Source organism: Rhineura floridana, chromosome 14, assembly GCF_030035675.1.
Source record: "Rhineura floridana isolate rRhiFlo1 chromosome 14, rRhiFlo1.hap2, whole genome shotgun sequence".
NCBI lineage: Eukaryota > Metazoa > Chordata > Lepidosauria > Squamata > Rhineuridae > Rhineura > Rhineura floridana.
Genome location: NC_084493.1, coordinates 7,877,154 through 7,889,500, shown reverse-complemented (window position 1 = coordinate 7,889,500; position 12,347 = coordinate 7,877,154). Strand labels below are relative to the sequence as shown.

Below are 12,347 nucleotides of genomic sequence, written 5' to 3'. Positions count from 1 at the left end.
GTCCCTATGTGCAAGCCAGTCAGCATGACAAAAAAGCATGTTAGCCACTGAGAAGTTCTTTTGTGGTGATTTGAGCCAATCAGAGTGAAAGGAGGTGAATCAGCCATTGAAAAGACACTTCTCAGTAGCTAACACACAGCCTCCCCTTTCATGCTGATTGGCTCCTATGGGCATCTCTTGTAGTGAAGTGTACACTCGGAGATGACATTGACAGCAAGAGAGATGAGGGAAAGTGAAAAAAGGGGTGTGGCTATGAGGGAGTGTGGTGTGACTATCATGAAGGGACCCTGCACTTCTGCATTTGCCACTACACTACTGCTTAAATGCACTTAGGTATTAGATGAGCCTGCCAAAGACACACATCCGTATCTGTGTGTGTGTGTGTTTAAAAGGGATGACTGCTTGATCGTGGTTTATAACATCACTATAGTGCTGTAAAGTTTTTAAAAAGCAACACTAACAGACTCTTAAAATACACCTTTTTTCTCTTTAGCACTTTACTCAGTGATATGTTCAGTGCTTTTTTGGTTAAAAAAACTTGAGATGCTGATACGCAGACCTTGATAAAAGCACCATGGGTGGCAACACAAAATGGCTGGCATTGGCGGCCAAAAATAAGTGCCGGTACTCCGTACTGGTGAGTACTGTCACAGAAAAAGCCCTGGATATGTCCCCAAACAGGCTTTGGGGACATGTTGATAATTTTTCCCTGTCCTTATTAAAATCTTTTCTCCCAACCCAATAAGACACAGATACCATTCTAGAAGTGGGTCAAGTGGAACTGACTGGACACTGTTGCTTGTGCTTTGCCTGGCAACCACATAGATTTTTTTCTCAATCCCTCCATCTTTTTCCCAACTAGAAGACATCAAGGATGGACAGCTATGCTTCAGCCCAGGCCCAGGATGGAAGTGGGGCATGGGAGAAGAGAGGAAACCAGCCTTGCAAATAACCCTACAAAAGTTACTTCCCTGCTTGGGCTAGCAGGAAGTCGAGGAGAAATGCACAGTTCTCTGTAGTTCTAAGTAGGGATGGAAGTTGAATTCAGTTTGCATTTAAAGGTGAACCTACCTAATTCACAGTTTTCACAACACTCCGTATAGCGAAGCACAGAGTCCTTCAAAATTTGCTTTTTTATGAATTTTGCAATGCAATGCTGTAGCCAAGTATTGTCTGCAAAAAAGCATATATAGAGGAAAGATGCATATTAGAGGAAATAACATATAAAATGCATCATATTTGGGGAAATTGCTTTGCAAAATTGTGTATATTAGTAAAAATTGCATATAAAATGTGTTTATTAGGAGAAAGTCATACTAAAATAAAGATGAGTTTTTTAAAATAAATTTGCAAATTGCTGCAGAAATGTGGAGAACAGAATTTGTGATGGAAAAATGAGAAACAGAATCGAAATGGACAGAGTCCTCCATCTCTACCTAGCACACAACTCTCTGTTCCAAAATTGACAGATTCACCCGCCTCTATTTCTAAGATCAGTGCAAAGGAGAGGGCTCCCCTCCTCTGCTTGCCCATCTGGAGAAAGCTGAGGACGGAAGAGGAATGAAGCCCACTCACTTGCCTGCATAGAATTCCAAGCATTCACCTGTATGGAATCCCTGGTGGCCTGGGGCTACCAGGTGAGTGCTGAAATACAAAAGTGGGGGAAATGCTTGTCTGTGAAATGCTGGGAACATTTTGCTTCACTCCACTGCATGCGCAGGGGTTCACGGATGAGCAAAACCTGCAGTCTTCCAAAGAGTGTTCCCTGTGTGTTCTAAGTTTTACTACTACCTCCGAGCTCAGAGATTGAAAGCTTTGTTATAAAAGCCTTACAGCAAAACACGGGCAGGCATCCAGCTGGGTAAGCAGGATAATTGGGAAATCAAAGTACGACAATTTCCTGCCACTGTAACTTTAATAAGGCCTGAGGTTTGTGCAAACATAGCTGTGTTTAATGTTGGAGTGATGGCTGGAGCTAATTACACTTTCAGTGTTTAGGCCAAGTAGGTCTTGTTTCCACTGCGGACTGGGTAGGGCGCTTAGGGAATGAACCCAGCTTCATGTTGAATTGATGTTCCATTTGCTGGGAGCAGTTCTTTCCCTCCCACGTCCATCCCACGCTGCCTGGCTCGGTTGCCTTTTGCAAAACTACCTTGAACAGGAAATGCCTTACAGTTTGTATCCAGAAAGCCGGGAACTGAATGGGAAGGAGTCTGAGTGGAGAGAAAGACTGGACTTGACTCAGGCTTGGAGGACAGGCTGATGGGGGCGATTCATATCCGGGAGGAAGTGGAGATGCTTCGAAGAGTTGGGCACAGAGAAAGAGACCTGTCAGCGGTTTAATTAAAAACCAGGGGCTGCAGTTACAGTAATGAAAGGTTTAATTGGCATACAATTTGCTAATGTAAATAGATGCATTATTAGTATTATTAGTATTATTATTGTTGTTGTTGTTGTTGTCATTTTTATTATTGCATGTACTTCACAAGCAGGTCCCAGAGTGGGTTACAACAATCTACAAATCAACATTAAAACAATTTTTCCAATCTTAACTTCAGTTCTCCACATTTTCACAGCAGTTTGTGAATATTTATTTGAATAAATGTCCTCCTGAAAATTGATTTTAGTGTGAATTTTCCCTAAATATACATATTTTTGTAAGCAGTTTTGCTAATTTTGCTTGATATACTCATTTCTGCAAGCCCATTTCTCTAGCATATTTTTTTTTGTCAATTGTCACCAACATATGTATTTTTATGCTCACTTTCCCACAATACACACATTTTTGTGCACGTTACTCGGCTGGAGAGCTGCATCACAAAATTTGGAACAATGCGCATTTTGGTGCTTTGGTTTGTGTATTTTTTCAGGGAGTGTGAATTAAGTAGGTTTGCACTGAAATCTGAACCGAACCGAAGCTCTCCCCCATTCCTACTTAAGCTGCGTTTGCCAATTTGCTCTGCACCTGCACCTCCAAATCACACTTTTTTCCAGTCCAAAATATGTAGAACAATGTCACATACATTCCAAAGGACAGGGCAATCAGTCGATTAATTTGAGGATATAGCTCTGAAAAGAGTCCCACAAATAACACTATCTTTCAGTAGCTGCAGATCGTTGGGAGTGCTGCACAGAAGTATGTGAAAGGAAGTTTTTTTATTTTTTTATTGTCACATTTATATCCCACCTCTCCTCCAAGGAGCTCAATGTGGCATACATCGATCTCCCCCTCTTCATTTATCCTTACAACAACCCTGTAAGGTAGGGTAGGCTGAGGGGCAGTGACTAGGCCAAGGTCACCCAATGTGCTTCATGGCCAAGTGGGGATCTGAACCCTGGTCTCCCAGGTCTCAGTCTGATACTCTAACCACTTTGCCACACCGTCTCTCGGTAGATGAAATTCCAGATATTTTCTGTTCTAAATTTTAAAATTATTTTGAAATAGCTCTGTGTGTGCATGCTTTATTCTATAGTTTAATTAAGGTCTTTTTCTACCAACAGCAGTTCCTTTTTGATGGCTTCACGAAATCCTGGCATTGATTTCAATGCAATAAACCCCTTTTCTATTTTACCATAATTGCATCATTAACATCTGACCCTAAGTGAAACCTAATAATTATGAGACTTAGAGCTGATTCACACATTACAATGAACACATGTATCCAACAACATTTTATGCAAAATGAGACAGACTGCAGTGGTAGAATTCTAGATTTCAGAGTGCAGCTGAAGGGAGAGCACGTTTTGGAATGTTCCTCCATGTTTTGTTTTGTTTTTAAACACCCTTCTCTGCATGTAATAAGCTAGCACGTCAAATAGAAATGTTTAGGTTAGCAAAATGGATGGGGCAGATATCATTTCAGCCACTCACTGTCTGGTGGACACTACTAGGTTATAGTGATGGAAGAGGATAGGAAGCCCTTAGGATGTCCTTAGGATACAGAAAAAAAAGACATCTGCCTGCCCAAATGAAATTGGACCACAGCAGTCTCTCTCTCCCCCTCTCTGCTGACAGATTTGCTTCCCATTTCATCCCATGCTGTTTGGTTCTTTCCAGCTTTGAAAGACTCCAGTAAGAAATCCATTAATAGTGACTGGAAAATTGAACTTCCTGGTGAGTTTCAGATCGCAGGGACGACTGTCCGGTATGTGCGAAGAGGTCTGTGGGAGAAAATCTCTGCCAAAGGACCAACTAAAATACCACTTCACTTGATGGTAATTTCATATCTTTTCATTGTCTGTCTTCAGTGTTGTATCATGATGAAGTCGGTTTTTGGTATTCTGAATTAATCAGTGGCTTCCTCAACTACAGGGGAGGTAGAGGTGGTGGTCACAAAGACAGGAAGAACTCCTCCCCTCCCCCCAAAAAAAACCATCTAGTGTGTGATACATAAAGCATGAAACTTGGACAAGGGGGACTTGGTTTGAATTCTCTGATTGGCTGTGAAACTCACTGAGTAATCTTGAGCAAGCCATTCTCTTTTAGGGTAATGTGCTCATCAAGACTGTAGTGAGGTTAAAATGGGATAAACCATAAGCTCCATGGAAAAAGGGTGCAATTCCAATACGGTCCTTAAGGTCAGCTCCGAAACAGAACCATAGATACCCATAGGGGGGCACTCACGTGAGCTGTTATTTCAATGTACTTCTCATGGAAAGGAAAAAGGGAACACCCAACAGAGTTATGAAAACTGAGGATACACCAACAATGACCATTAGAATGTGAGAAAATATGTTTATTGTATATAAATCTGCCAGAGGGGAACAGTATGGCTGACATTCAAAAACCCCCACAAAGAACAGGTGGTTAGCTTTTTGCCTGGGATTTTAATTATGTGCTCTTCATGGTTTGATATTTAATTATAATTTGATTCTTTGTAATATGTGGATTTTATTGCTTTTGTTTGCCACTTCAAGAACTTGTCTAAGAAACATTTTAAATAGAAAATAATGATAATAAAGAGGGCAAATAACCAACATGGTCTAAACCAGCCTTCCCAACCTAGTGCCCTTCAGATGCTTGGGGCTACAACTCCCATCATTCCTGATCACTGGTCATGCTAATTTCGGCTGATGGGAGTTGTAGTCCAAAACAGCTGGAAAGCACCAGGTTAGGGAAAGCTAAACCATTGGTTCTACCTTCAGGGAACCCTTTCTACATTAATTTGCCTCCTAAACATATGCCACAGAAACCCAGTGGGTTGCACAAGATACAGGAGCATATTCTCTGATGTTCACTTGGTTCGTGCGAGACACACCCCAGGCCGGTGGTGCCATATTTCTGCCTCACAAGGAACATAGGTGCCCCCAACAGCTGTGCACTCAGAGGAAGTTAGAGAGTCCTAGGCATGCTGGAGTGTAGCCATTAATGCATTTGCAAAAAAAAAAAAGGAATTGCATCACCAGTAGTAGTAGTAGTAAATAATTGTTTATTATGATGATGTTGATAAGACAGACAGAATGGTTTTGAAGCGGCACTGGCCAATGGATCCCATCCTTACACACAGTTACACAGTTGCATGAAACCGATTTCATATGAGCCCTTAGCTTCTCCAGCCAGATTAAGATAATAAGGATCTCTGTTTCCCTCTCTTTTTTTAAAAAAATGAGCTTGCTTCTCCTCCTTTCTTTTTTTGTTTAATATACAAGGCATTTCTCCAAATGCGTTTCTGTAAGTATGTTTTTTGGATAAATGAGTGTTTGTGTAGCTAGATCTGTTTCCGCCCTCCACTTGGCAACTGAAGGCAATCTCAGCCCCCGAGATGCTTCCAAACCCATCAGGCTCCCTTCACGCCTGTATAGCAAAGTCATTTGCATCTTGTTTGCTTAAATCAGGGCAGGGTGGGGCTTTGCTTCTTGCCCTGGAGAGGGCCTAGTGTTTTGGATCCTGCAAAAAGCTTTAGAACTATAGCTTATTGTCTGGTTTGTCTTAGCTTTGGCTTCCAACTCAGACTAATAAACCTCCCTCTGTAGCTACAGATGTGTCCTTTATTTCTTCCCATCTTGCAAAAGATATTTGCCTGTTTTCGTACTGATCAGCAAAAGGAAGGGGAAAGGGTGAAGAGTGCCTGCTTTCATAGAATTAAAAGGACTGGAAGGGCCTCAAGGGTTATCTGGCCAAATGTCTTCGGCCCCCATCTGCATTGTATATTTAAAGCAGTATCATACCCCTTTAAACATTTATTCCACTTCAGTCATGGCTTCCCCCAGAATAGGTGTCCTATTCCCTCACAGGGCTAAATCCCCAGAGTTCTCTGGGAAGAGGGGCTGACTGTTAAATCACTCTGGCCACTGGAGCTCTGTCAGGGGAACAGGGCATCCCCTCTCAGTACCCTACACAAACTACAGTTCCCAGGATTCTTTGGGGGAACATGACTGTTTAAAGTGGAATAAAAGTCTGGGGTGGTTTGGCCCCCTAAACAGCCAAACAGCTGTTAGTCTGGCTTTTAGAACACTGATGGTTGGTCTTACTGAGCATGCATGCGCTATCATAGACTCCAATGTTAATTTTCTTAAATTAATTAAAAAGCAGCCATGCCCTTTTTTTAACTTTTAAAATGCCTTGAACTTAAATCCAGATCTGAAGGTTTTTGTGGACACCTCTTTTAATAGTAGATCAAGCATCCACACCTTCTAGTTGATTTCTTCTGAAGAGATGGGTTTACGGCCACAGGACTTCTGATCCCCCAAAACAGGTTGTAGTTGTTGTTCGGCTTTCACTCAAATCACCTGACCAAATAAACTCTTCTTCTTCTTCTTCTTCTTCTTCTTCTTCTTTTTCTTCTTCTTCTTCTTCTTGGTTGCTTTGTCATTTTGGCAATTTTCATTTATTAATTTTGACTTTCCCCCCATACCAGTCTCAGCAAAGATCTGTCTCCTGCCCTCTCAACCAGGTGCTGTTATTCCATGACCAGAACTACGGGATCCACTATGAATACACCATTCCTGTAAACTACTCTGCGGAAAACAGAAGTGACCCAGATCATCAGCAGGACTCCTTGTACATATGGACACACAGTGGATGGGAAAGTTGCAATGTGCAGTGTGGAGGAGGTGAAGATTTTATTTAATGATCACTTTTTAGGACACAAATCCTTCCAGGTAACATAAAGACACATTAATAAAATCACAATAACAGCATTAAAACAGAGCCCTTTGTTGGGATCCTTCCCAGAGAGCAGTGGGTGGTAAATGACACTGTGAGAGGGGATGGGATATTCCAGCTGGAGTAGGCTATGAGCTCTGCTTTGCCTGCCTCCCTCTCTGGAGAAGGCCATAGCTCAGTGGTAGGGCAGCTGCTTTGCATGCAGAAGGTGCCAGGTTCCATCCCCGGCATCTGCAAGTAGGGCTGGGAGAGACCCAAGTCTTGAAACCCTGAAGAGCCACTGCCAGTCAGTGTAGACAATACTGAGCTAGATGGACCAATGATCTGACTCAGTATAAGAGTGTCCTATATGCCTATGTCCCTCTTCCTCCTGGGATCCTTCCCACAGAGCAGTTGCTGATGGAAGAGCCTGAGGGAAGGGAGGGAATACAGCAGAGTTACTAGATAAGGAGTCAAAGAGTAGACAAGTTTCCCTTAGGTTCAGCTGCTCCGAAAGGTGATCGGTGCATCTTGCCATGCATTTTGGCTTGGAGCCCCAAATGAGAAGTGGCATTGTTGGGAAACAGTGGAGACCTGCTGACAGCCAAGCAGGATTCAACAAACAAGAAATCTCTCTTACTGATATTTCTGAAATCAGGTTTTCTTTTGAAAACAGTACCATTTAAATATTTTAATAAATCAACATCCTCCCTCCTGGAATAACACCCATCATTTGCTTTCAGGTGAACGTAAAACCATTGTGTCCTGTACACGGATTGTTAACAAGACCATGATATTAGTCAATGACAGTGCTTGTCAGCGGGTGACCCGTCCTGAGCCTCAGATTAGAAGATGCAATGTGCACCCCTGCCAGTCAAGGTAAGGAGCTCATTACAGCTGTCATAAATTTTCTGTCTGAGAGCATTTTTCATATGCAAAAGTTGAAATGATCGTTTAGCCCAGGATTAGAACACCTTTAGCCCTCCAGATGTTGCTGAACTAAAACTCCCATCAGCCCTAGCAAGCATGGCCAACGGGCAGGGATGATGGGAGTTGTAGTTCAGCAACATCTGGAGGGTCAAAGGTTTTCCACACCCGTTTTAGCCTCTTGTGCACTATTTATGAGAATGTACGAGCATTGTTAATGCAGAAAAAAAAGCAAGCTGTCACAAGCAAGGCATTTCTAATGCAAATGAGCCCTCTGACCAATGCAGGTTTTACACATGTCCATTAAAAAACAGTTGAACTGTTTTAAGCCTCATGTGTAACCACCCTGGGGCCGTATGAAACTGCATCCAAATGTTATTTTTCCAAGCATACTGAAAGTATGTGGATGCATTTGTGCACCTTAGTTTTGTCCAACCATAACACTTCTTTTCTACATACATGGTAGATTCCCCCATTTTTAAAAAATTATTTTCTTTCACTCCACCGGAGAATATAACTGCTTGATCTTTCAAATCCCTAAACAACATTGGTCAACGTACCCAAGAGGCCCCTTCTGAGAACCAAACAGGACCTGATGTTGGAAGATGCTAGTATATGCATTTTTGTACACATTTCGTTAGAGAACTGCATCACAAAATCTGGAGAAGTGCAAATTTTGAAGAAGGGCTGTGTTTCACTTCGCATTTTGTTTCGGGAAGTGCACATTAGGTAGATTCCCCTTTAAATGGGAACTGAACGGAATCTCTCTCCTGTTCTTATTTAAAACCCTGGGCAGCCACTACCAGCCAGTGTGGGATATGCTGAGCTAGATGAGCCAGTGGACCTAGTTATAAGTCAGCTTCCTAAGGAGTTGCAATGGTATCAGAGCAGCACACAAAGGAGACATTGCACCTGACCCCCCACACAGCTGCGATAATATCAGAAGAGAACCCAACAGAGCTCTGCCTTTCCCTATGCGCCACTGTCATCCCATAATATTATTTGTCTGCCATATCAGGACAGCCTAGCTCCCCGTTGGGGTGGTAAACCTGTCTCTGGAGGACTGTACTGCACATGAGCCCCCCTCCTTAAAGAACAAAACTCTTTGCGCATAAGAAACAGAATGAATTTGCTGCTCCCTTGGTGAGAATGAGGCCACTGGTTTCCAAACTGTTCTCCCCATGGGCCACTTGAAAATTGCTGAAGAACTTGACGGACAACGTAATGATTTTTCTACCTGTTGCTTTTTCATTGCATTTTTATGGCTTATTTCTCGTATTGTATTTTATTGTATTATAATGTGTATTCCGTGGAATTCAAACTGTAATACGATAAAATACGATATAAGAAATAGAAATAAAATGAAAAATCATTGTGAATATTTAATGTGGCCATGCAATGGGCCATCTGAATGAAAGTTGCAGACCACTGGCTGTCCACGGACCGCAGCTTGCTAACCCCTGAACTAGACCATAGAGAAAACATTCACTGTGGCTGTCTTTCATCTGTGCAACATCCACCTCCTGCTGACTTGCCGTAGCCCAGACATTGCTCAAAAATGGTGTCCAAACTTCTTTTATTTAATAGAGGCTAGCTTAGTTTGAGTAATGCTTGTGTTGACACTAACGCTGTCTCATTCAGGACTTGGTATTGTTTGCTCTTAAGCAGATGCTTGTAATTTGTGTGTGTGTGGGTGTTAACCCCCCCCCATCTCCTTCCAAACCTTCATGGCGGTGTAGATTTCTAGGCAAAATAAGTGGGAAATACCCAAAGGGACCATTGATAGAGAGGTAAACCAACTGAAGAAAAAGAATTTGGTCTCTCTGGAAAGAGCTGCAAAAGGAAAAATGCCCTTGAAAGAGCTGGAAAGCTTGAAACACGTCAGGCCATTTTCTAAAACGAAAACCAGCCTTCTGCAGCAACTTTTGGTGGTCTGGATTTCCAGGCCGCCTGTAAATATTACCCCTCAAAACCTCTTAAAACTGCCTGGCTGTGCCATTTCTGGCCCTCAACACCCCATGCTTTGAGACTTCCCCCCCCCAGATCACAAGCAAATGAATTCAGGATTGAGCTGAGTGTGGCAGCAACCAAACCCAATTCTATTGAGAAAGGGAAGTCTACACTGCCTTACTCCATGGATTTAATCTTTTCCCATCATGCTATTCCAGAATTACTGTTTTTGGTTTGGAGTTCCTGAGCCCATGTGTAGTTACAATAAAGACCCATTGTCCTCAGCTGGACATTCGAGTGTGGCTCTCTCATTGGTTTGTTTTGCCACGAGCACCATGGCAACCAACAACCACACCATGCTCCACATCCAGGCAGGCCACACCTCCCTCTCTCTTAACATTCTCTCCTGCCTTCCAGATCGACCACACAGTCACACTTTGGATGCTGCCAAATTGAAACGTTTTCTGAAGCACATTCTCTGAGTCTCTATAGAATTTAAATTTCCATTTGTGTTTGCCCACCCAGATATTAGAAATGCATGCTTGGCATATTTTCTGACCGAGAACATCTCAAAGAGACCATTTTCTTTCACCATGATTATCGTTTATTTTATTTTATTTTTTAAAAAAGACGCTCTTGGGTTTGCTGTCAGAGTTCAAGTGGAATTATTATACCGTTGTTACAATAACTTCTCTTTTTCCACATCAAGCTCTGTCTTCTTGCTGTCATAAGAAAATGAAGATAACTCTTCTGATTTCTCCGCCATCTTGTGTTGCTGTTTGACGTTATTGCTACAAAAAGTCACATAGTCATTCTTGAGGGATGGACCAATCTGTCCATTTCAGTTTGCTGAGTTTCTCATTTTTTTCCAATCTAAAATCCAGTTTTCCACATTTTTGCAAAAAGTTGAATTTCTTTTAAAAAAAATCTTCCTCATGAATATTCATCAACATTTTAGTGCAAATTTCTTGTAATATATGCATGTTTGTATGCAATTTTGCTTAATGTACTCATTTTACAATACAGGCTCCCCTAAAACAGGAGTTCTTAAACTGGTCCGTGGACCACCAGTGGTCCATGAGCTTCGTTCGGATGGTCTGCTGTATGGCTGTGAAGAACAGCAAGAGCAGCAGATGTGAACAGCTGGCACAACAGCTGCTCCATCCTTAAAACCCACAGTCCGTCTGGAAAGTGAGCAGGATGAACAAGAAAAGATGCGGGGAAGAGGCACTTGAAAGGAGTGGGGGCGGATTGGCAGCAGCTTAATCTTGATTCAATTAAAAATCATACAACATCTAGCACTGTGCATTACAATTGCTATACCAGGCAGAAAAAAATCATTCAGTGGTCTGCCAAGCAGCAATTTTCAAGCGATCTGGGGTGGTGGGGACATTTGGGAACTACTGATGTAGTGTATATATTTTAACTGTAGCTCTTACAAGCTCATTACTCTCTTGGTGTAGCATCAACACCGCTAATGCCTTTGTGGCTGTGTTTACTAGTTTATGCAATGCCTAATATCACGTCCTTCCTTTTCTCCCTGTCTTCCTTTAAGCCAGGGATGAGGAACTTGTGGCCCTCCAGATGTTGTTGGACTCCAACACCCATCAGCCCCAGCCAGCATGACCAATGGTCAGGGATTATGAGAGGCACAGTCCAACAACAACTGGACAGCTAGAATTCCCCATCCCTGTCTTAAACAGATGTCTTTGGGAAGAAGCTGTGAAATGGGTGTATTTTTACCGTTTTTTCCTCTACTGTTCCAAATACTCAGATTAGATGAAATTAGATAATAAACTTAGACTTTATAAGAGATACTGAGGAGCTAAAGGGGATGAAAGTAAGAGATGGCATATCAGCCCTACACTCTTTAATTTGCCCAGCCATTAAGATCACCCTTATAGGCCCTGCTCCTACTGTCTGAAATTAGGCAGATAGTGATGGGAGACAGGGACTTCTCTGCTGTGGCACCTCATTTGTGGAACTCGCTTCCTAGAGAGTCTTGTGGGCAGTGTCTTTATTCTCTCTTCTTTTTAGGTACTTTATTTGCCTATGCTGTTTGAGTTGGTGCATGCTTTATTTATTTTATACTAGGCTTTTAACTGTTGGTGCAATTTGTTATTATATATATATGTGTGTATATATATATATATTTAAAAACATAACAACATAACAAATGGTACATCTTTTTCACAATACAAATGTAGGTGGAGGATAACAAACAAGTTTCATTTTCTGAATAGGAAAGCAACATTTCTAATATATCCCAGCAGATCAGTCTATAGAGTTCCATGTGTGGATGGTTGAATCCTATGACCATCTCATCTATTAACCTGCTGAATAATATTCCATTGAGCTGCAAAGTCGTCCATTGTGCTTTGTTTTT

The 12,347-nt window shown here is 42.0% G+C and overlaps 1 protein-coding gene across 3 annotated transcripts in view; it reads left to right on the top strand.

Annotated features, from left to right (window-relative positions):
* ADAMTS17 (ADAM metallopeptidase with thrombospondin type 1 motif 17) overlaps positions 1–12,347 on the top strand; it is a 207,083-nt gene that overhangs the window by 149,493 nt on the left and 45,243 nt on the right. For all 3 annotated transcript variants that reach the window (XM_061595291.1, XM_061595290.1, XM_061595289.1), the window contains 3 exons: positions 4,058–4,215; positions 6,894–7,053; positions 7,828–7,963. In XM_061595291.1, coding sequence (XP_061451275.1) covers positions 4,058–4,215; positions 6,894–7,053; positions 7,828–7,963 — 454 coding nt within the window. The remainder of the gene's footprint in view (positions 1–4,057; positions 4,216–6,893; positions 7,054–7,827; positions 7,964–12,347) is intronic.